At 32.6% G+C, this 22,942-nt stretch overlaps 3 protein-coding genes across 7 annotated transcripts; 2 read left to right on the forward strand and 1 right to left on the reverse strand.

The window, feature by feature from the left end:
* Positions 1-1,672: 1,672 nt before the first annotated feature.
* On the forward strand, positions 1,673-5,717 carry LOC110604596 (subtilisin-like protease SBT5.6). Of its 2 annotated transcripts, XM_021742833.2 has the most exons (8): positions 1,673-1,924; positions 2,010-2,202; positions 2,305-2,499; positions 2,611-2,722; positions 3,567-4,128; positions 4,218-4,312; positions 4,394-4,751; positions 4,863-5,717. In XM_021742833.2, the coding sequence occupies exons 1-8, from the start codon at positions 1,859-1,861 to the stop codon at positions 5,616-5,618; spliced, it is 2,337 nt and encodes a 778-aa protein (XP_021598525.1). In that variant the 5' UTR covers positions 1,673-1,858; the 3' UTR covers positions 5,619-5,717. The 2 variants fall into 2 exon arrangements, with proteins under 2 accessions (XP_021598525.1, XP_021598527.1); XM_021742835.2 differs by lacking the exon at positions 1,673-1,924 and having other exon boundaries at positions 2,060-2,202; positions 2,305-2,480.
* A 2,178-nt stretch (positions 5,718-7,895) lies between these two features.
* LOC110605500 lies at positions 7,896-8,687 on the forward strand. The gene has a single exon (XM_021744102.2). It carries the CDS (start codon positions 8,066-8,068, stop codon positions 8,450-8,452), a length of 387 nt encoding a protein of 128 aa, XP_021599794.1. The 5' UTR covers positions 7,896-8,065; the 3' UTR covers positions 8,453-8,687.
* Positions 8,688-11,842: 3,155 nt separating this feature from the next.
* On the reverse strand, positions 11,843-19,650 carry LOC110604735 (exonuclease 1). Of its 4 annotated transcripts, none has more exons than XM_043952269.1 (15): positions 19,354-19,650; positions 18,505-18,624; positions 17,350-17,473; positions 17,101-17,238; positions 16,756-16,986; positions 16,491-16,666; positions 16,324-16,396; positions 15,860-15,983; positions 14,501-14,694; positions 14,363-14,417; positions 13,778-14,277; positions 13,627-13,684; positions 12,661-12,880; positions 12,401-12,576; positions 11,843-12,202 (listed from the first exon to the last, which is right to left on the reverse strand). In XM_043952269.1, exons 1-14 carry the CDS (start codon positions 19,512-19,514, stop codon positions 12,489-12,491), a joined length of 2,262 nt encoding a protein of 753 aa, XP_043808204.1. In that variant the 5' UTR covers positions 19,515-19,650; the 3' UTR covers positions 11,843-12,202; positions 12,401-12,488. The 4 variants fall into 4 exon arrangements, with proteins under 4 accessions (XP_043808204.1, XP_043808203.1, XP_021598711.1 ...); XM_043952268.1 differs by having other exon boundaries at positions 13,763-14,277; positions 19,354-19,649; XM_021743019.2 differs by having other exon boundaries at positions 13,763-14,277; positions 16,756-16,965; positions 19,354-19,647.
* Positions 19,651-22,942: the final 3,292 nt, after the last annotated feature.

Genomic DNA, 22,942 nt, shown 5'->3' on the forward strand with positions numbered 1-22,942 from the left:
ATAGAATTTAAAAGATGGGTTTTTAGCACTTGCAGACTTAACGTGATGATTAGTACATTTTAATAAATTTGAAAGATCTCAAATTTTATTCCTCCCACCCCATTCCCCATTTCAAAAACAAAAGATGGATTTTTCAATTGATTCAGTTTTGCTGCACTTAATTAATGAGTGTACTTGCAAATGGGGGCGTGGGTTGCTTTTAAGACACCAAAAATTGTCAATCTTCTTCATAGAATCACAAAACCTTAAATTTGGGCATTGCATGTATTAATGTTATGTCCTTTTTTAGCTTTTTATTTTTTCTTTTTAACAAACTAAAGTTTTTAAATCAGCAATTTAAATCCAACTTCATTATGGCTCTTCAAAAAAAATAATAAATACTACTATTTTAATTATGGGGTTGTGGTTATTATATTTAAATTTATGTATTTATTATATTTTTTAATTAATAGTACAATTTATATTATGTGAAGCGATTTCATAATTAAATGCGCCCTAATGATTTTGCTGTGATTAGGCTAATAATTCAATGGTTAAAAAAACAACTTTAAATAAAAAATTTTGAGTTTAAATCTGAATTAAAGTAAAACAAAAATAAAAGCATAATGGGCCCAATGTAATTTGGATAAGGTGTCGTTTTTTAATCAATTCTATATCCAAACGGCTATGAACTCTAAAGATTACCTTCAAAATTGGATGTGAATGCATTGTTAGAGCTGTTGGAGAAAAATTAGAAGAAACTAAAATTAATTTAAAATTATTTTTATATAATATAATTATAAGAACATTAAAATAATAAAATATGTTATTTTTAAAATAATATTTGCAATGATAATAATAATAATGATTTTAAAAAATAATTAAAAAAATAATTTTTTGACCTTCAAATTCAGAATTTAATATTGTTTAATTTAAATTAAAAAAATAAATAGAATCGAATTTCTTTTAGAAATTCAGATTTATTTTTTTATTGATTTCGGTTTAATTTGATATTAATAAAAAAATTAAAAAATTCGAATCAAACCGATTAATTATAATAATATATTATTTTTAATAATATAAAGATTAAATCATAATTAAAATAAAAATATTTTAATTAAATTTTAAAATATTAAAAATAAAGTATAAAAAATAAAAAGTTTATTAAAAGTTTAGATTGATAAATTAAACCGAATCAAATTAAATTAACCTGATTTAATTCGATTCAATTTCTGATAAAATTAATTTAATTTAATTTTTATAAATATCAAAATTTTCAATTCATCGCCAACAAACACAAAAAAACAAAAACTTGTTTAGTATAAAGCATATTTAAAAAAATAATAATAATTACGTTTGAAAAAAGAAATTATATTTAACATTTTGTTGTTATTATAATGAAAACATCAAAGTTTAATTTTAAATTAATATTTAATTAATATATTAGAAAAGGCTTTCAACATCAATTTTAATAACAAAATAATTTTGGTTTATTTAAATGGATCACTCTAGTCTATATAGATTCCTTATTATGATGCTTACAATTTCAGAAACTATCTTTATTTTCCCCAGTTATCCACGCCTCATTTTTGGGTATTTTGATTTGGATAATCCTCTAAATTTTTACTGAATTATTATGTTAAATATTTATGAAAAAAATAATTTTATTTTATTTTTCCTATACAATTTCTGATTTATCAAATATATGGTAAGTACAGTAATTGATTACAAAGAAAATTTGTTTTAGTTTTGAAAATTCTTATTTTCCTATACTGGGTCATCTTCAGATGGAGATATATATGCTTTTTAAAATTGAGAATTGATAGTATAAATATCCAAAATCTCTTCAAGATTACTCTTGAAATCAATATCAGCAACCATGAAAAGATTTTCTGTTTTGTTTCTTCTCCTTCTGCCTCTTTTAGCCTCATGTACAGAGAAAAAGGTGAGGTCTTGTTTGGTTGTTTTTGATTTCTGTCTCTCATAATGCTTTGATTTTAGACTTATATTGTGTTTTGATTTAATCACAGAGCTATATAGTGTACTTTGGAGAGCATGGGGGAGAGAAAACACATGATGAAATACAACAAACTCATCTCTCATATTTGAACTCAGTGAAAGAAACTGAGGAAGAAGCTATAGATTCTCTTATTTACAGCTACAAGCACAGCATAAATGGCTTTGCTGCATTGCTAACCCAAGAAGAAGCCTCTAAACTCTCCGGTATGCAGAATTATTACATGGGTTTTGCCTGTAATCCTCTCTTTCTCTCTTGTTTTCTAGCAATCTCACGTATATATGGTGTTGAAATAATCTGGTTTGCAGAGTTGGAAGAAGTGGTTTCAGTGTATGAAACCAAGCCAGGGAAATACTCAAAGCAAACTACAAGGTCATGGGAATTTGTAGGCTTGGAGGAGGGAGATCAGAAACAATTCTCCAAACATCACACTGTTGGCCAAAGAGAATTACCATTGAGAGCTGGATTCGGCAAAAATGTCATAGTGGGTGTCTTGGACAGTGGTAAAAATTCCAGTCCTCTCCTTTAAATGAGGCTGGCGGTTTCTTTTCTAGTTTACTCTGGGGTAAAAAGCAGCATGTAATAGATTTCTTGATGATGTTTTGATCATTCAGGTGTGTGGCCGGAATCAAAGAGTTTCAGTGATGAAGGAATGGGACCCATTCCAAAATCATGGAAGGGAATCTGCCAAACTGGGGTAGCTTTTAACTCATCCCATTGTAACAAGTGAGTTCTACTCCTTTGTTAACCCTCTTTCTCTATTTAACACAAACTATTGCTTTTGTTTAAATTAAAGGGAGAAAAGATGAGTGATTTTTTATGATTGGCTTGTGAAAAAGCAAATCTACCAGCCCTACTGGGTTGAAAATCAGCATAAAATATTACATATTCTTGTGTCTCAATGGTGGCTATGGTCCAAAGTAGATGTCATTTTCAAGTGACCATAAATTCACAACTTGCCCATATGGAATCTTGGAATTTTTCATCATTTAACAGAGAGAAAAGAGTGAAGCTAAAACTATAGAGCATAATCATTTCAGTTCCACGTTAGTTAAACCGGGGAGAAGATACCATAGAGGGTTGAAAATAAAAGATACCTTATCACTTTAGGTTACTGTTCTTGAACAGATTTGCCTGGGATTTTTCTAAGAATTCAACGATGTCATTTCTTTTGATTGATGACTTCAAATGGGCCGGCACCCTGCCCTAGATTATTTGCTTCTCTGAAATCGATTGTTTTGGAAGGTTGGTCCCAGTTTTGTCTTCTTTTCATTGTCTTGTGAACTCTTTTTATCCTTCCCTTTACCCTATTCGTTTTAGCATTTGACTCTATCAGAGTTCATCTGTCTACTCTAGAATTTAGCCCCACAAAGGATTTTGATTGATGGGTTTCTTCTAAAGTTATTGATCCTTCCTTCTATTTTGCTAGAAGCGTAAAGATACCAGTTAATGACTTTTCTTTTTGGAGGTTTTCAAGGCTTTTATGTAGGAATCACGAGCTTTATTATTCATTAATAGTGAGATTTGAATATAGGATGTAACATATGCAATACGACGAACATTTTCGCAGGAAAATTGTCGGAGCTAGATACTACATTAAGGGTTACTTAAATTACTACAAAAAACTTAATGCCACCGAGGACTGCATGTCACCTCGTGACATGGACGGCCACGGAACTCACACGGCGTCCACAGTTGCCGGAAGGCAGGTGCATGACGCTGCTGCCTTCGGTGGTTTCGCCAGCGGAACAGCCAAAGGAGGAGCACCGTTAGCACGCCTGGCCATATACAAGGCGTGTTGGGCGATTCCTAATCAAGAAAAAGCAGAAGGCAACACATGTTTCGAAGAAGATATGCTTGCAGCCATAGACGACGCCATAAAGGATGGAGTCCATGTATTAAGCATGTCCATTGGCACCAGTGAGCCGATGCAGTACCGTGAAGATGGCATTGCCATTGGTGCTTTACATGCTGTAAAAAAAGGCATCGTAGTTTCTTGTGCTGCTGGTAACTCAGGTCCTGCTCCGAGTACCTTGTCCAACCCTGCTCCTTGGATTATTACAGTTGGTGCCAGTAGCGTGGATCGGGCGTTTTTGGGTCCTGTCGTGCTTGGAAATGGCAAGAAAATTATCGTAAGAATGTTTCTTTCTATCTATATTATGGCTTATTTTTCTATTGCATTCATTTGTTCTGATACATGCATGGATTTTTTTGGTTTTAGGGACAAACTGCGACTCCATACCAGCTAGACAAAATGCACCCATTAGTGTACGCAGCAGATGTGGCTGCTCCAGGAATCCCCAAGAATGAATCCGAGTACCAACTCTTACTGTGCTTTGTTCTTTTTCTTGTTTCTTTTAAAGGGTATGATTAATCAATATGTGTGAATCTTTGCAGCCAATGTCTCCCTAATTCCCTTTCTCCAAAAAAGGTAAAGGGTAAGATAGTGTTGTGCATAAGAGGGCTTGGAATGAGAGTTGGAAAAGGCATGGAGGTGAAAAGGGCTGGTGGTGTTGGTTTTGTCTTAGGAAATGCTCCACAAAATGGCAATGATATATCAGTGGATGCTCATGTTCTTCCAGCAACTGCTGTGGTTGACACAGACGCAATTGAAATTCTTAACTACATCAAGTCTACCAATAAGCCAAAGGCTATCATTGGAAAAGGAAAGACTGTGTTACATTATTCACCTGCACCTTCCATGGCGGCATTCACTAGTAGGGGTCCAAATGTCATTGATCTTAATATTCTCAAGGTAATCACTAGATTTAATTACCAGACAACATGTGGACCAGGTTTAAGTAAGTGAGTATTGATCAGTTTAAAAAATGCGAGACTTTTTACGATAATCTATTCTTTCTTGTAGCCTGACATCACAGCACCAGGGATAAATATACTAGCAGCATGGTCTCGAGGAGATTCCCCTACAAAATTGTGGGATGATAATCGAATCGCTGATTATGTCATTGAGTCAGGAACTTCAATGGCTTGTCCCCATGTTTCTGCTGTTGCTGCACTTCTTAGAGCCATATATCCAAAATGGAGCAGTGCTGCTATAAGGTCTGCTATAATGACTACAGCCTGGATGAAAAACAACAAGGGTCAGCCTATAAAAGACCCATCAGGTAAAATTGCAGATCCTTTCCAATTCGGATCTGGTCACTTCCGACCATCCAAGGCAGCAGACCCTGGTCTAGTTTATGATGCATCCTATGACGACTACGTTGCTTATCTTTGCAACTATGGATATTCATTTTTGGGTCATTATCATTGCCCGAAAAATAAAACGTTGGAGCCGACATACAACTTGAACTACCCATCTGTTTCAATTCCTAAACTGAATGACACTGTAATAGTTAAGAGAAGTGTGACGAATGTTGGTGCTGCCAAGAGTGTCTACTTCTTCACTGCCAAGCCACCTGTGGGAATTTCCATTAAAGCCTCGCCGAGTATTTTGTACTTCAGCAGCGTTGGCCACAAGAGAAGCTTCACTTTAACAGTTGCAGCAAGAGATGCTCAAACTGCAAAGAATTATTACAAGAACGAGTTTGCCTTTGGCTGGTACACTTGGACTGATAGTTATCATTACGTGAGAAGCCCTGTTGCAGTTTCTTTAGCATAATTAAGTTTTTATTTATTCATTCTGTTTTAGGAGCCTATAGCACATTCAAGATTTGTCATCATTGAATAATAATAATTTTAGTTTGATAGCTTGGTTAAATTACCTGTTCTTTCTTTTTGCCCTTTCACATAATTGGGATTAAATCTATTGATATGTGAAGTACTGAATCAGCAATTTTTCATGCCTGAAGCTCTTGTGGGCTGCAGGCTGCAAAGCTGGACTCTGAAATCCATGCAACCTCAACTGCAATAAGAAAGCAGCACAATCTTGAGTGGGTTTTAGCTAGTTGGGCTTTTGGTATTTGGCAAGATATTAAGATTGAGGAGCTCATCTAAAGTTTAGACCAAGTAAAATTCTAAGAAAAATTATGTCAAACTTTACACAAGTGCAAGTTTCTGGATCCGATTAACAAAAATAATCTCGAAATATTTTTACTAAAAAAATAAAAAAAATAACTACCAGATTAATAATTTATTTTACTGAAATTTTTTTTATTATCTAGTCAATAGATTTTATCGTTATTTTTTATTTTTTATAATATTTTTTAAAATTTAAAATAGTTATTTCAAGTTACTTTACTATTATTTTACTAATTTAATACTAATTTACATTTATCTCACCAATTCAAAAAAAAGTGTTATATTATGTAAAGAAAAAATAAAACATTGAAGAAAAAAATTTTTTTTAAAAGATTGAAAAAGAGGAGCGAGCGTAATTTGGTTCAAATTGAAAAATTAAATTAAGTTAAAAATTTAATTCGATTTTTTATCTATTTCGATTTGATTTGATTTTTAATTTTAAAAATTTTAGTTATTTCAGTTTGATTTGATTTTGATAAAAAAAATCAAATCGAATCAATTAGTGATAATAGTATATTATTTTCAATAATATAAAAAAATTAAATCATATTAAGATTAAAATATTTTAATTAAATTTTAAAATACTAAAAATATAGTATAAAAAATAAAAAATTTATTAAAAATTTAAACTGAATTAAATCAATTTAATTTAATTTAATTTCTAATTAAAATTAATTTAATTTAATTTTTATAAATACCAAAATTTTAATTTTTAAATAATTCAATTTGATTTTAAATCGAAATACTCAACGTAAAGAAGTCGAATTGGAAAACCGAGTAACTACCGTTATGTCTCGCCACTCCTCTACCAATGGGTGGCAAGCAATTTTGGTAGGTATTTAACAATAGATTATAAATTTTTAATATTTTATAGGTGTTAGTTTGGATTAAAACTGTGAATTTATCCCATACAAGAAAGTGTTAGATGAGAATGAAGTCATTATCAGCATATTCTATTATGAAGAAATATGAAGCGATTAACCATGCAAAAGAAAAAAAATTGCCCAAAAGCAAAAGCTATGAAACTTTGTGTGCAGTCATTGTCTTCAAAAAGATAACATGCACGTCAAGTACCCTCTTAACGCTAAACCCTTCAAAATTATTTTAGTTCAACCAATCCGTTTTAATAATTTATTTTATAATAAGCTTTAATCAATTAAAATAATTTTATTGACTTTATTCCATTTTTTAAAAGTGTGAAAATAAAAAAAGAAAAAAGAAAAATCTTTAGTTGGCGTGAATTTATTATTTTTAAAAGCAAATAATTACTAAAAATAGAGAACATATTGTTATATATATCACTGATTTTTAGTTGAATAATTGAGATTTTATAAATTAAAAAAATATCTTAAAAAAAAAAAAAGTATTTTCAGATTAAAAAGAAAAGGGAAATTTGTTTGCTTCCCAGACATCAACATATGCGAGAGAATTAACAAATCAGAAAAAAGCCGCAATAATGACTTGCACGACAACTGCCGTGGCTACGTGGCACCTCACAGAGTATGACAGAGACTTCCGTGGCAGATCTTTGACGTCATGAAACACGTGTCCATTGGAAAAAAAGCTCTGTTGTATTGGAAATCATTCTCTGTCCTTAGAGCCCCCTTAAGCCCATTTTTTATAAGTGGGTCCCATCATCCTCTGACCCGGAGCATGAGCCGCGGGGTGCGGCTGCCGCAGCTGCTTGGTCGATGATTTTGTGGCTTTATACCGACGCATTTTCCCCCAATCATTAGCGAAAATAACAATTTCAATGGATTCGGCCACCCTATCGCTTACAATTTACTCGCCTATGCGCGAACAATTTATAAAAATATTTTTATATAATTAAAGCGGGACCCGTGAGCAGCCTAGCTGGAAGCTAGAAGACAAAGCAGAAATGAAAGCCGTGAGCTACAAGTAAGAGAGAGAGAAAAAGAGAAAGCGGGGACCGCACTCAACTCTTATAGAGTGACGCTTTCTATCAAACACAAAACAATCAAAAAGTGTACTCTCTACGATTTCTGATTCTCGTCTTTAAATACCTTCCTTTTTCCTTCTCTGTACTGTTCTATCTCTTCTCTTCTGACATTTTCTTCTATTTATTACATGGCCGCCGAAGAGTTTCAAGAATCCGATATCATCTTCTCCGACCACAATCTCACCGGCTTCAAGGAAATCAATCGTCAAAATCATAGTTGTAGTAATCGGAGTGGAAGCAAAACGAAGCTCAAGAAATCGACTTCTTCTTCTTCTTCTTCCGTACCTGTGAATATTCCCTGCAGCAATGTGGTGCGGTTCTCGGAAGCTGGTGCTGAGTTTGACGAGGAATTTGATGGAGAGGAATTGATTCCGCCGCATGTTATAGTTGGGAGGAGAATTCAAGGGAAAATGGCGTTCTCTGTTTGTACTGGAAATGGAAGGACATTAAAGGGAAGGGATTTGAGTCAAGTTAGGAATTCAATTCTTAGGTTGACTGGATTTTTAGAAACATAAAACCATTGATTCTTTCTATTTGAACTCCAATCTCACTTCTGATCTGATCTGTTCTGTTCATTAGATTTTCAGAAGAAGAGAAGTCTTCAAACAAAAAATAATTTCATTTCCTGTTTTTTGTAAAAGTTTGTTTAGTCATTCTTCATTGTAACTTGTAAGCAAAAGAGACCAAAGAAATTTGCGATTAGAAAAGGATAAAATATTACTAATTGTTCATTAATTATTTTCATTATAATTATTTTGTTGGTGTTAAAATTTTATGAATAAATAATGCAGCAGCAGCAGAAGCTTGAGTACTTATACAGCTAAGAAGCAGAAGTTTAATGGCAGGATGTGTAATGTATAAATGGAAATGCACAGCAATAATGTGTTGGAGATTTGTCTTCACATTGGCATTTGCCCAACATGCACAGCTGGTTTCTTCATTTCCAAGTTGGTGGTGTCTGCAGTCTGGAAAATGGAGAATGGAGATGATGATATTTAGCTGAAAAATGCGTTTCATGCACACACATTGCATTTATTTGCATTTGGATTTCATTTCTTTCAACCTTATCCTTTACAAATTATCTCTTTCAACACCCTTTTATCTACTTGTATTTGTTCGACTGTTTCCTTTGAGACTTTTTCTTTTTTTTTATTTTAAAAAAAAAAATTAATTAAATTACTTCTTAAAAAATTCACTCCTTATAAAATACCAAATAAATTTTCATTGAGATTTATATTTTATTATTACAACGGTGATTAAGATAAGGATGAGGGATGTCAAAGTATTGTGATTTTTCTTTTTTTTTTTTTTTTTTTTTGTATGAACATGTGCTTTCAATCATATTAAAGTCGTTGAAAGAAAAATTAATAAATATTTAATTATATTCTTTAAAAAAAATGGCTCGATCGTCAACAAATTGCCTGCAAGAATCTCTTGGGTCTCTCACCAATTAGGTTTAGGTTTATTACAATTTAATTTAGGGATTCTCTTGATTTGTGCCAACTAGGTTTTAAAATTAATCCAATTGTGGATTGTAAACCTTTTTTCCCATATCATATTATTTGAAAGATGCCTAACTTTGTTCTCAAGAAATATTAATTATTAGAGGTAATCACCAGGAATAAGGATTTGAATTTGAACATTTCTTTTGCTTATACAAAGAATTTGTTTACTTTTATTTAATTATTATTAATTACTCATGGATTGCAAATCTTGAATTTGATTGTAGAAATTGCAACCTCTGTATTTTATTTTATTTTATTTTTACTAATAATAATAATAATAATGATATGATGAGTCAATTGCAACTCTGTCACACGTGTGGCTGCAATCTAGATAAGAGGAATAAAATATAGATATAAAATATAAGTAACTTAAAATAACGTCAATAATCACCATACGTATCCGAATGAAAGCAGAACACTTGACAGCGAAGCCACGTGCAATACACGTGGCTGCAAATACAATCAACTGCCGCGTGTTTCACTAATGAAGGGATAGTCAGAAGGAGACCGGGCATTGTCAGCTATTATTTATATGACATGGACTATAATGCATCCAGAGATTCTTAAAACTCAGAAAAAAGAAATAATAATTAAATTCCTCGAATTATTCTTGGAATAATTGTATTGCTATAAAATTTAATATAATAAAAATCATTATTAATTTTATTTTTAAAATATCTATAATTATAATTTTAGAGTGGTAGCTTACAGTAATTTAAATATTATTTTTATAAATTTATAATCATAAATTTTACAATAATTTAGCATTTCTTGTAGTGTTATATCCTCAAGTATATTAGTAATAAATTTTTTTAACAAATTTAATATTGTGTTTATTAGAAAAATTAATATTAAATTTTAAATAAAAAATTAATTGTATTATATTGTAAAATTAATATATTAAAAAAATATAAATTAAATTAAATTAAATATTTTAACTAATCAAACTGTTAAACTGAAATATATCGATTCAATTTTTCCATTTAAACCAAGATATGCTATCCCTCATCGGAGGTGTTTAGATTCAATTTTGCAATTGTTTGCAATAAGACGCTCTGCATGTTTTTAAGCCTAAATATTAAGACGCTTTCAAGTTTCAATAAAAAATATGACAAGCTGGAAATACTTATTCAAAGCCACTTTGAAATTTTATAATTTATAATATAACATAAAATAGATATAGAAAAATAATATATTATTTTATAATTTATCAAAAGATGGCTTTATTATTTATTTATTTATTTATAGATCCCTACGTATCCATATAGTATACAAAAACAGCAGACAAAGTGACAAATGTAATAATTTCAGCCGATATAGTTTTCAGAATTATTTAATTTTACAAACTAATAATATTAAAACAAACCCATAAACAATTAGCTTACAAACATAACAACACGTTTCTGAAAATTATGCAATTTATTAATTTAAGAAAAAATCTCTTGCCATATTCCATAAACTAATGGGTTAAAAATCCAAAACAAGACAGATAAAGATCATGTAATGATAAGGTCAAGGTAAGAAAATGACTTGAAACAGAGAAACAAACGTGCTGGTAAGAATTACTATGGTCCATATTAGGTTAGGAAGTTGATAATGACATCAATGTTACTGCATTTAACTAATGAATGATTCAAAACTAGTTTTCTATCAACAATTTCAATATCAACCTTATCCTTTAACCACACATATTCTTCTAAATTTTTATTGCACAATAACCTTATCTTGGCTGATCTGTCATTGTCTTTGTTTTTCTAATTAAAGGGAAAAAAAAATCTTATAAGGATAAGGATGTCCTGGAATAGAAATGAAATTTCCAACCTTATTATCAATGATTCCTTCTCCCACTGTAATTTGAAAAGAAGGATGAAAGTTTTATTAAACATTTGGAAGTTCTTCATTAACCTGAGTTTATCCCACAAAACCACGAGCTGCACAAGCATTTTCCACAACTTCTAGAAAGGATCTACTCCTAGATGCAAAATGACCAGCAAATCTCAGTTGAAATTAGCCTGATATATAATATTGATTTAAAGATTAATCATTCAATCTGATGCGGGCTCTCCCCAAACCCAGCCCATATTCCTCAGCTTACAAAAGTGAGAGACTGATAGTTCATACTCTGGGGGTAGGCTTGCTTGCCAACTCGGTACATCTCATGGAACCTTTCCAGGGGAAACTTCAACCAAGAATATGATATCCACCCATATAGTTTAAAGTTCCAAAAGAAAGGATCCAACCATACCAAGCCCAAAGAGGCAGATACTATACAAACTTTTTCGGGCAAACTCTGTTCCAGAGTAGGCCCTCCATTTCTCTACTATCCGCATAACAATGGACTGTTAGTAATTTGGAAAATGGGCAGCTTTCTTACTCTTACATGAATGCAACACTTATTGTTAAACAACCAGCAGAAACATGCTGGAAATGGACTTCTATTCATCAATTAGTTTTTGCATTCTGCAATTCCAAAGGAAGTGTGCCACTTACCAAAACTTGTAGAACTATTCTACGATTGATTCTTGATGTTTCAATTCCTTATCTACCTATGCTCACACAAGTAATAAGAATACAGAAATCAGATTCTTTGGGACACTTTGCAAATAAGGGTTTCCCTTAAATGAAAATCAAATTACAAAGAATCAAAATGTAACGTCTCTACTAACAAAAACATGGTATGAGGAACATCGATTGTACAGCTGGTAGTGCCATTAAACGCATCAAGTAATCCAAAATGAATTTTTTTTTGTCAAGTTGGCCCTAGATAAGATGAAATGTGAATGTTAGTGATATTTACAGCAATACTCATAATTTAAAACATGTTATTTGTATGTTAAATTGTTTTAAATTACTAGCAAGGATTGTTGTAACAAATACCATCTTATGGCAGGAGTGAAAATAAAGTTAGTATTGAAAGCACCAATAAAAAAGAAATAATAACTGAAGCGTCTCACTTACCTTCTCCAGAGAAAAATAGAATCCAAAGTTCTTGCTATTGAAATGAGTTATGACTCCCAGCCAATATACATTCTCCATTCCATGTTCTTCAGCATCTGTCCAGTGCTAGACCAGTCTGACTCTTCTTGTTGGTTGATGTATAAGCAAAATGGCTAAAATCCACACCAGCATTTGATCTAAAACCACAGAGACTAAGTTACGGATGTAGAAGAGCAAATGTTAAAGGACATGGATTTTGGCGTCAGGGCTAACAATATTACCTACTGGTACATGTGTTTTGAACATCTTTTAGAGGGGCACGAAGACCACTAGCACGAGAACCAGATTTGGAGAATCTAAATGATGATATGGCTGAAACAAATCTCTCCATAGATTTCTCTGCTATGGCAGAATAATCGTCTATATGTGAAATGTCAGATCCAAATTTTCCTTCTGTCTTTTGTCCCGTATGTGTTTCATCAAGATTAGGAGAACAGCACCCTAAGAAAAAGAAATGCATATCAGATGTTCTACTCTTTTGGGAAAAATGGATGAATGATCAGCAACCCTTAAATGTGATGCATAGAGGTAATCTTTTTATGGCAATCTAAAAAGAACAAGCCACCTACAGAATCACAGGTTAAAGATCATTTCTTGAGGAACACCAATGATAAGTGAAAATTTTATTATGTAATCTTTTATAAGAGATTGGGGGGGAGGGGGGAACCATTTTTTGACTCTTGCATCCATGATTGCCTTGAAAGCTAATATTGTTGGCAAACATGATTTAACTCCTCTTACGTTAAATATTTCTAGATGAACTTTAACCATTGCAAGATAAGGTGAGCTTCCAAAAACATAAAATATAAAAACAAATGATAATTTAAAAAGATTGGCAGCAATAAGAGGCATAAATCAAATACACTTCCCGGTGATGCTACTCCCCTCTTTGCAAGGGTGGGGAATGGGGAGGATTGTCTACTGCATGCAATCTTCCCCCAGCTTTCTGCAGAGAGGCTAATTTCACAACTCAGATCAATGACTATGATCACAAAGGAACAACATCACCATTGCATCAAGACTTTCCCTCAACATACAAATTAAAAATAACCTAACAATCGGTAATTTACAGTACAGAAATAGTTTATGAGCAGCAAAAGCTCAAAAATTCAATCTGAGGAAAGAATTCAAAAGAACATATGTTCTTGCACTGACAGAGTTCAAAAGAGGCTGATTATATGACATACCATTCTCAGAAAGTGATGCATCTGCACGCATGTGCTTGGATTTCATATTCTCCTGAAGCTGTTTAAAAAATAAAAAGGTTCAAATATTAGAAAGATCAGTGTCAAAGTAAACTGAAGCAGAAAGTAGCGCGCTCACTCTTTGAACAGTTACATTTGGTGAGGTCTTTCTTTTCATGGGGATGCCATTATTCTCTAAAGAAGCACTTTCAAGAATGACATCATCCTTCATTTCACTACCCATTGCTGCATCATCCTTGACTAAGACCCTTCTTTGTTCATTTGCTTGACGATTCTTGTTCACTGGCTTGCACTGAAAATAAGAGCTCCTTATGACAATCTTGTTGTTTGCTGTTTTAGTCTTGTAAGAACTCTTAAGCATGACATTATCACATGGATCATAGGAAACATCATTCTTGACTAAGAGCTTTTCTTGATTATCATCTTCAGCACTCTTGTTTGTTGATTTCTGATTAAAATAAGAACTCCGTACAATGACCTTTTTGTTCTCTGTTCTTTCGTCTTCAACTGCATTTGGCATTTGAACATTCTTACAATCACACTCCTTTAGTAAAGCTTGATAAGGTTTATGCATCGAATGCACAAATTGTTGGGGCAAATTGTCATCGAAACTTCCTTTCTCATCGGTCATGCCTTTAATGGTAAATATACAATAAGGTAAGTAGTATAAACTAACATAACTCAATTAAATATTGCAACCTTTTTAAAGAGTTCTTACCAAGAGTTGGAGACTCTGAAAATTCAAGAACTTCAGCAGCAAACCCACTTTCCACCTACAAGAGGAATTTTACCAATTGAATAAAGCAAGAAGACTTAGCCAAAAAGTTTATCGTTACTCCTTTCATTAATCACTCACTGTATCATCAGGTGGGGTGCTTCCTCCATTTTCAGAGTCGAGTGGGGATTCTGAAGAGCAGTGTATACTACTAGATGCAGCCTCAACACTGCAATTTTCCTTGGGACCGGGAGAAGATTTATCTACCGGACTGGAATTTATAGGTGATGTTCGAGGAGCCCTGAATTCTCTCTTTGCTTCAAGAGATGCAAAGCCTTGCGTACATTAAAGAAAATTGGAAAGAAAAAGCAAAATGCAAACAAAATAGAGGCGAGGGAAAGCATATGTATAAGTTTCATCCCCTTAAAATTCTATCCCCAAGTACTATGTTCCTTTCTGCCAAAACCTTGAATTCAAGGAATTCCGGCACCTCTTTGGTTGCTCAATTTCAGAACTTTATAGGTAGGAACATCACAAACAGCGACTAGAACACAAGGATAAGTTGCATATTTGCACTATAGATAGTATTCTTGTATGCCAATTGATTGTCCACAAGCATTTTTCTTCCCTTCTGATTCCAGAAAAGCAACAAGCAAGCATGATAGGGCATGTCAATTGCAAAAAGTATACACTTAGCCCTTGTTTAGCCCTTGTTTAGTATGTATTTCTTGAATTTTATTAAATTCTATTAAGAAAAGAATTCATTTGTTTGGAATCAATTTAAATATAATAAAATATAATTAAACTTTTTATATTAGAGAGCTTAATAATAAATTCAAATTAATTTAATTTTCATCATTCTTATTATTTTTAAACTAAATATAAATATTTAGTCTTATAAATAATAACATTTTATCACGTTCATGGAAAAATCATTATTAATATTTTTATAACATTTAAAATCTCAATCTTACATAATTTTTACCATTAAAAATACAAAGATTTTTTTTAAAAAAATTAACAAAATATAATAAATTTGTTAATATTAATTATAAATGTAATAAATATTAATAGTCAATATTAAATTAAATAATTTTTTAAAGAGCAATTATTGATTAAAAATAAGAAATAAATTTAAAATTAAAACAAACAAAAGATAAAAGAAAAACAAATAAAAAGAGTTCCCAAGGACTAATTAAGTAATTTTGATATAAATAGCCCTAAGTGAAATTATTTCTTGCAAAATTGTAAAAATTTTGGCAAGATTTACTTTTAGTTCAAAATCAATTCTCACAATAATTTTTACATTATTGATTTTATCAAACACAAAAATTTAGGAAAAATATTCATTTCTTTTGACTTCTTTCAAAATTAGGCATTCCAAACAATGGTTTTGTGAATTGTGAAATGAAAGCAAGGAGTATTAAGTAAATTTATGACATGAAGCTATATTTGAGAACAAGGATCCTAAGGTCAAAGTTATTGAATGTGAAAGGATACAAAAGTACTTGGTCAGGAGATTCTTCTGCACTGGCAAGTCTACCTTTTTCTTTCCACTTTCAGGTCTAAAATTTTTGGATTCAGACGTCCTGTTAAGCACTGCTCCAGAACTAGTATTTTCTTCCTGTTAGTGTGGCAAATTACCAAATTCAAGAAACGCTATGAGCATAGAAAAGATTATGATTAGAATGATCTCCGCACATGATGTGAAATATACTTAATATGTGCTGTAAAACCAGTAAATAACCAACAGCACAGCCACAGAGGATAAGAACTGTTCATTTACTCCAAAATTGTAGAAAAGCATCAAAGCCTTCATTTCACTATCAATAAATCTTAATACAATCTCAGCACAAACTTTTTTTTGCAATAAAATCTGAGCGCAAATGTAATAAAACCAGTTTGTGTAACACATTTATGCTTTTTAAAAAAAAAAAAAAAAACAAAGCCCATCGCATAATTACCTTGAATGGCGTTTGCGTAAAGGGATCCACATCACCTTTAGCTATTCCTCTAGCAATATGTTGTGGTATCAATGTAATTCAGGTTAAGGTATGAGACAAAGTGCTTCAACAAATAGGAAAGAATATGAGCAAGTAAGAAGACGAAGGAAATAAAGATATAAGGATATGGGCCTAGAAAGTCCAAATTGTCTCCAAGATTATCAGATATATCAGACAAATGTACAATATCTTCAGTTATCGGATCATAAACCCTTTGATGTTGGAAGGTCCATATTGCTTTCTGGAAAGACTCTTCATAAAGAGGAGGAACAGACACTGTGCTATATCTCAGGTGCTTGATTACCTAGAAGGAATAAATGGCAATATAGAACATAGCGTATAGTAACTCTTTATTGTCCCAGCAAGTGCATTCACATTCACGATGAAACTCACCTTGTCATAACTTTTGAATTTATTAACTAATGCATGAGCCCTTTTAAGTCCCATTCCTGGCAATGACTGCAAATAATCACAACCACTCAAAATGCACATCTGAAGAAGCATTTCATGGGTGAATCCTGAAAAACTTAGCTCCTTGTTCTGCTTGAGCCTGGAATAATGGAACTCAACAGCTTGCCCATATTTGTCCATTTTGAAGATAATCTGAACTAGGAAAAAAGATTGCTAAAACATATAAAGAGTTTAACACAAGGGTGGAAAAAGAGTGCAAAATTTTAACATAAATATAACGGCAACAGTAGTAAGGAGTTTAAGATATACAACCACTAGATTACTCACTCTGGGACAACCAAATGGTATAAGATCAGAGTCCTCAGTGATGACTGCATCAACTTGTTTGCTTACTGCCAAGAAGGTCATTTGTGCATCAGCCTCATAAGGAGCCACAACATAACAAACATTCTCCTGCTTTAAGATCTTCCACATCCAAACACAAAAGTAGAAGAGGTTACACAGTCTAGTAATGAGAACTGCAAACGTAGATGCATAAAAGATCAGGAATCGATCACCATAAAATATCATCCCTACCTGGATTAGTTCATGAGCAATTGAAGGTGAAATATCAACAGCCTTCTGATAGCACTCATAAGCTGCAGCAGAATTTCCATTTGACTCATGCTCAATGGCGCGTGAAAGATTCTCCTTCCTTATTCTGCATTTTGTAGGGCATATAACATCAACTAATAAGCAGGAGCTTGATGATTGCACATTCTTGATCACACACAATAGTATATAACTATTTCAGATTAAGAGTGCCAAACAGTATGGCTGCTCCACTTATCTCATTTTCTATGGCAGGCAAGTTAAACATTTTAGCAAATGAAGCTTCTCAATAGACAAGACAGCTCAGGAAGCTTTTTCTTGAAAGTGTTTGATTGAAGTGCTCAAACACCTGATCAGAAAGTAATGATAAAATGAAACAGCTAGAGGTAGAGCTGGAAAAATGTTGCCGTCCCATATATACAACATCGTACCACAAACACATATATCAAGCGTTGATGCTTTCAGAGGCAGCAAACATTGACAAGAAGATTTAGGTGACATTTTGCATTTGATTGACATTTTGTAGGGCATATAATATCAACTAATAAGCAGGTGCTTGATGATTGCACATTCTTGATCACACACAATAGTATATAACTATTTCAGATTAAGAGTGCCAAACAGTATGGCTGCTCCACTTATCTCATTTTCTATGGCAGGCAAGTTAAACATTTTAGCAAATGAAGCTTCTCAATAGACAAGACAGCAAAAAAGAAGAGATCAGGAAGCTTTTTCTTGAAAGTGTTTGATTGAAGTGCTCAAACACCTGATCAGAAAGTAATGATAAAATGAAACAGCTAGAGGTAGAGCTGGAAAAATGTTGCCGTCCCATCTATACAACATCGTACCACAAACACATATATCAAGTGTTGATGCTTTCAGAGGCAGCAAATATTGACAAGAAGATTTAGGTGACATTTTGCATTTGATTGACAGATATAAGCTATTTGACTGTCACCTTATAACAACAGTAATAACAACAAACGTAAAATGTTAATGAATTATTGTTGTAGCTAACCATGCTGTCGGAGTGACATTCTCAAAAGAGTTGTTTAGCCATCAAGTTGATTTGATGTTTGATATTAATAGGACATGTAAGATATCACTCTAGCAAAGGAAATTTTTGAGATTTTTTAAGACCTTGCACGCTTGTTCTCTTGTTCAATCTTCATCGGCAGGAGACCACCATCAAAGACAAGAATAGGTTTAACACCATAATGCCGCAACAAATTTACTCTGTGCATGCAGTAGTCAATGTGCCTAAACATGAGATAAAAACATGTCATACAAGAATGTAAATCCATGATACATAGGAAAAGTTTAATACCTTCAGCCATCTACTCCCCTAGGTACTCTGCTGACCAAAGTATAAAACTTCTCTCAGCTGACCACAGTTAGATGTAATATTCATTATCCCTTTCTGAATCCTAATTATGAAACATTAAGGAATATAAGAGCACCTGAATTACTAAGACTGATGTCTGATGTACTCCAGCTAATTTCCACGAAACCAAAAGGAAAAAGCAAGAAAACTGAAATTTCTGTAGCCATAGAACTTTCACCTTTGGGTCCAATTGAACTAACAAAATTTCCTAGAGAACACAGTTTTTCCCATGTGATCAGACCACAAAAAAGTGAAAAATACCCATTATTCCAACTTGATAGCGGAAGGCGTTATAATTGTTCCGAATTGGGCATTTGCAAATGACAATGCAAGTATGCCAATGCAATATAGATACTAGCACCCAAAACCCACTCTCGCAAATGGGCAAATTTCCAACATTTGTGCTTACATTATGCAAAAATAATATCAGCATTACCAAATTGATCAACCCATAAAAACAAGCATACCCACTACACAATTTGATGAAATCTCCACAATTTTCAAGATGTACGCAAAATGTGCGGATGCATGCGCTAAGACGATATAATACACAAGCACACATAAATAAGTACAGAGAGAGCGAAAGAGAGAGTCGGAGTGCGAACCTGGAGGTGGGTAATCCTTTGCAGAGCTGAGTACTGCAAGACAAAGCGCCTTTGTGGAGCCAAGAGTAAGTATCAACTGCAACAGAGCAGCCCTCTAAGTCCTTGATGTGGATGGGCACCATTATCGACTTCAAAAGGGGCAAAAGGCCTTGTATTCCCATTCTTCGTCCCCTCACCTGAAACTGATGACAAGCTTTTAGGGCTTCAAGTCCTGAACTCCAATGGAGACCAGACCTGTGCCCTAATCTAGGGAAGCGATTACTTGCAATTCATTTTGGCGATTAATGTTGGCGGGAACTTTTTATTTTGAGTAATTAGCGGGCGATTAATGTTTTGGGTTTGAGTTTCATATTTTTTTATTATTTAAATTTGAAATTTCATAATTTTTATTAAAAAAATAAATATCACTTTTTAAAAAATTTCACAGCAGTTGAATTTAATTGATCTTTTTAAATAAATTCGCTTTTAATTGTTTTTAATTTAAATAAATTCGCTTTTAATTGATTTTTTTTTCGAAAATTAAGAAATATTGCATTGAAGTCAAAGGGCACTGGATCCAAATATAACTCAACATGAAAAAACTTTTTAAGCCCATGGTAAATAAACCCAGCAAGTTACAACAAGACCCAAACCCAAGTTCGAGGCTTAATCCGGAAAGAAAGTCCAAGACCTAGGAAACTAAAAACCCTAGCTTGTTGAGAAAACTCATATGTTTGCTGCCTCCGGTGCTGCTTGCGAGAATAGCACCAAAAATTAACCTCAACGCTTGCAGCAAAAGAACCAGATTCAAGCACATGCAACTCAGAAACTGGAGATACCTTGAAGCACTAGAGAAAAAGAAGGTTTTTAGTAACAAAGAAGCATTGTTGAGCTTTCATCTGAGCCATAGAAGAGGAAGCCGAGAGAGCTCTACCAGCCAACTCTTTGCTTTGAGAATCTCCCACCCATAATGAGGGAAATGGTACAACGATCTCTGGGATCTCGACATCAGTAAAAATTTAACACCTCCACAGCTGAAAATAATAGAACCCTAACTGAATACGGCAGATGAAGTGGAGAGGAAAAATGAGATCAATTTTTCAAACGCATAAATTAAAAAATAATTATAAATTTATACAGAATTCAAAAATATTTTTATATATTATGTGTCCGAGGCCGTCACGGAAGTTCGACACCCATATTGTCAAACACAGAAGTATCAAACTTCATATTAACGAACAAGCTGATCCGTACTAGGGGAGTATGTAATCTACTTCCATGGCTGCCAGCAAAACTCTTCGATGCTTACGTATGTAATCTACTCCCGTGACTGGCAGCAAACTCTTCGGCACTATAAACACTGAAGAGCTGATTAAAACCCTACATGTATGCACTCATGCATGCAGGTTGAACTCTTTCGAAGAGTTTAAAGCCTGCATGCACAGAAATTTCTTAGATATTAAAAAGTATTAAATTTTATTTTTTTTAATTATATTTATTTTAAAAATATTAAATTTTATTAGATATTAAATAATATTTACAAAAACTTAAATATAAAATAAAATTAATACTAAATAATTTAATTTTTTAAAATTTTATTATATATTAATTTTAAATTAATTTTAAAATAATTTAATTGATTAGTATTAATTTTATTTTATGTTTAAATTTTTGTAAATATTTTTTAATATTTAATAAAATTTAATATTTTTAAAATAAATATAATTAAAAAGTTAAAATTTAATATTTTTTAATATTTAACAAATGTGCACGTAGAAATCAACTTCTTTTCGGCACTATAAATGTTGAAGAATTCAACTTGCATGATCAATTCTTCGGCACTTATAGTGCCGAAGAGTTTTGCTGGTAGCCGCAGGAGTAAATTACACTGCTTCCGTGGCATGGATCAAGAAACCCATAATGTCGAACAAGCTGAACAACGCAGTGTTCGTCACTCATAGTGTCGAACAATATGAAGTTCGATATTATGGATGTCGAACTTTCGTATTATGACTGACTATGATAATACACAGAATTTATAAATATTTTTAAATTCTGTATAAATTTGTAATAATTTTTAAATTTATGTATGATTTAAAAAATTACTCGAAAATGAAAGAGGAATCTCCGAACGTTTAGAAAACTGCCCTCTCATGCCTGCATCAACACCCAAATGGCGAAAGAAGCCTCTGAGAAACTGCATGCAAGAGCAAACCCACCACAAACAAATACAAAAATAATCGGAAAACCATATCCAAAGGTGTCCCACCCAAATGATTACAATTATGTAAGTATCCAAAGTCCAAACGATTACATCCCTGTGGGTATAGCTCGAAGACTCCTTGAAAATTAAGTTATTCTTACTCTTCCAGACTCCTTAGAGCATAAAAACGAACATAATTACCAAAGTGTTGCTCATTCTGACCTTGGTCTAAAGAAGAGATCACTTATTGCCAGGTATTGTATATTGAAGAACCTTGCAATCCGAATGAACGAAGCATTAAGGGGGATAATAAGCAAATCTGCTCTACTCTCGATCAAGAAAAGACACACCGAATCTTTAATTATACTACAAAATAAAATATAGAGAAAATTATTTTTTAGTCCCTGAGGTTTAACGTAATTAACACTTCTGTCCATTTATTTTGGCGACCCAACACTTAAGTCCCTCACTTTATTTTCTGTCCAAATTCGCAGTCATTCCATCTAAAATAGCCATTTGGGACACGTGAATTGACAAAATTAACCCTCACTGAACCCAAACCCAAATACCCCTTCTTCTTTTCTCCTTCTTTTTCTTCTCCTTCTTCTTCCTACTTTTTTCTGCAACTTCTTCTTCTTCTTCTTTCTCCTTCTTCTTCTTCTTCTTCTTCTTCTTCTTTCTCCTTCTTCTTCTTCTTCTTCTTTCTCCTTCTTCTTCTTCTTTCTCCTTCTTCTTCTTTCTCCTTCTTCTTCTTCTTCTTCTTCTTTCTTCTTCTTCTTCTTCTTTCTCCTTCTCCTTCTTCTTCTTCTTCTTCTTCCTACCCTCCTTTCTGCAACTTCTTCTTCTTCTTCTTCTTCTTCTTCTTCTTCTTCTTCAACAGGAGAAAACATGAAAGAAAAAAAAAAAGGAATTTCACATTAAGAGAAGGGTATTTCTGGAAAAAATTATCACCTCTCACTTTTGACTCTTTGACCAAACGGTTTAAATGGACGGAAGGACTACAAATTTGGACGAAAGAGAAAGTGAGGGACTTAAGTGTTGAGTCGCCAAAATAGAGGGACAGAAGTGTTAATTACGTTAAATTTCAGGGACTAAAAAGTAATTTTTCCTAAAATATATAAAAACAGTTTTCGTCCAAAAATTTATAAACGCACGTGGCGGGGAGAGAATAAAAGTTAAAAGATGCGGGCCAAATTAAACCAAGGAAAACAACAATACTATAAAACGACAAATCGGATTTTGATTCTTATCAGTATCACGCACGTGCTTTTATTTGCCTTAAAAATATTATCAATAATTACTTTTAAAAAATAAAAATAAATAATAGCAATAATCTATTTTTGTTTCTCTATTATGTTTAATAAAATGTACATGTTATAATAATAATATATTTTTATTTAATTATAT

Source organism: Manihot esculenta, chromosome 17, assembly GCF_001659605.2.
Source record: "Manihot esculenta cultivar AM560-2 chromosome 17, M.esculenta_v8, whole genome shotgun sequence".
Taxonomy (NCBI): domain Eukaryota; kingdom Viridiplantae; phylum Streptophyta; class Magnoliopsida; order Malpighiales; family Euphorbiaceae; genus Manihot; species Manihot esculenta.

Excerpts from the sequence above, each read along its gene's own strand:
- LOC110604596 (XM_021742833.2), top strand. The coding sequence starts at position 1,859 with ATGAAAAGATTTTCTGTTTTGTTTCTTCTCCTTCTGCCTCTTTTAGCC. Across the intron at positions 2,203-2,304 it reads AGAAGCCTCTAAACTCTCCG|AGTTGGAAGAAGTGGTTTCA; the intron begins GTATGCAGAATT and ends TCTGGTTTGCAG. Across the intron at positions 4,752-4,862 it reads TTGATCTTAATATTCTCAAG|CCTGACATCACAGCACCAGG; the intron begins GTAATCACTAGA and ends TCTTTCTTGTAG.
- LOC110605500 (XM_021744102.2), top strand. The coding sequence starts at position 8,066 with ATGGCCGCCGAAGAGTTTCAAGAATCCGATATCATCTTCTCCGACCAC.
- LOC110604735 (XM_043952268.1), bottom strand. The coding sequence starts at position 19,514 with ATGGGAATACAAGGCCTTTTGCCCCTTTTGAAGTCGATAATGGTGCCC. Across the intron at positions 16,667-16,755 it reads AATTCAAAAGTTATGACAAG|GTAATCAAGCACCTGAGATA; the intron begins GTGAGTTTCATC and ends TATTCCTTCTAG. Across the intron at positions 14,278-14,362 it reads TTCAGAGTCTCCAACTCTTG|GCATGACCGATGAGAAAGGA; the intron begins GTAAGAACTCTT and ends TTACCATTAAAG.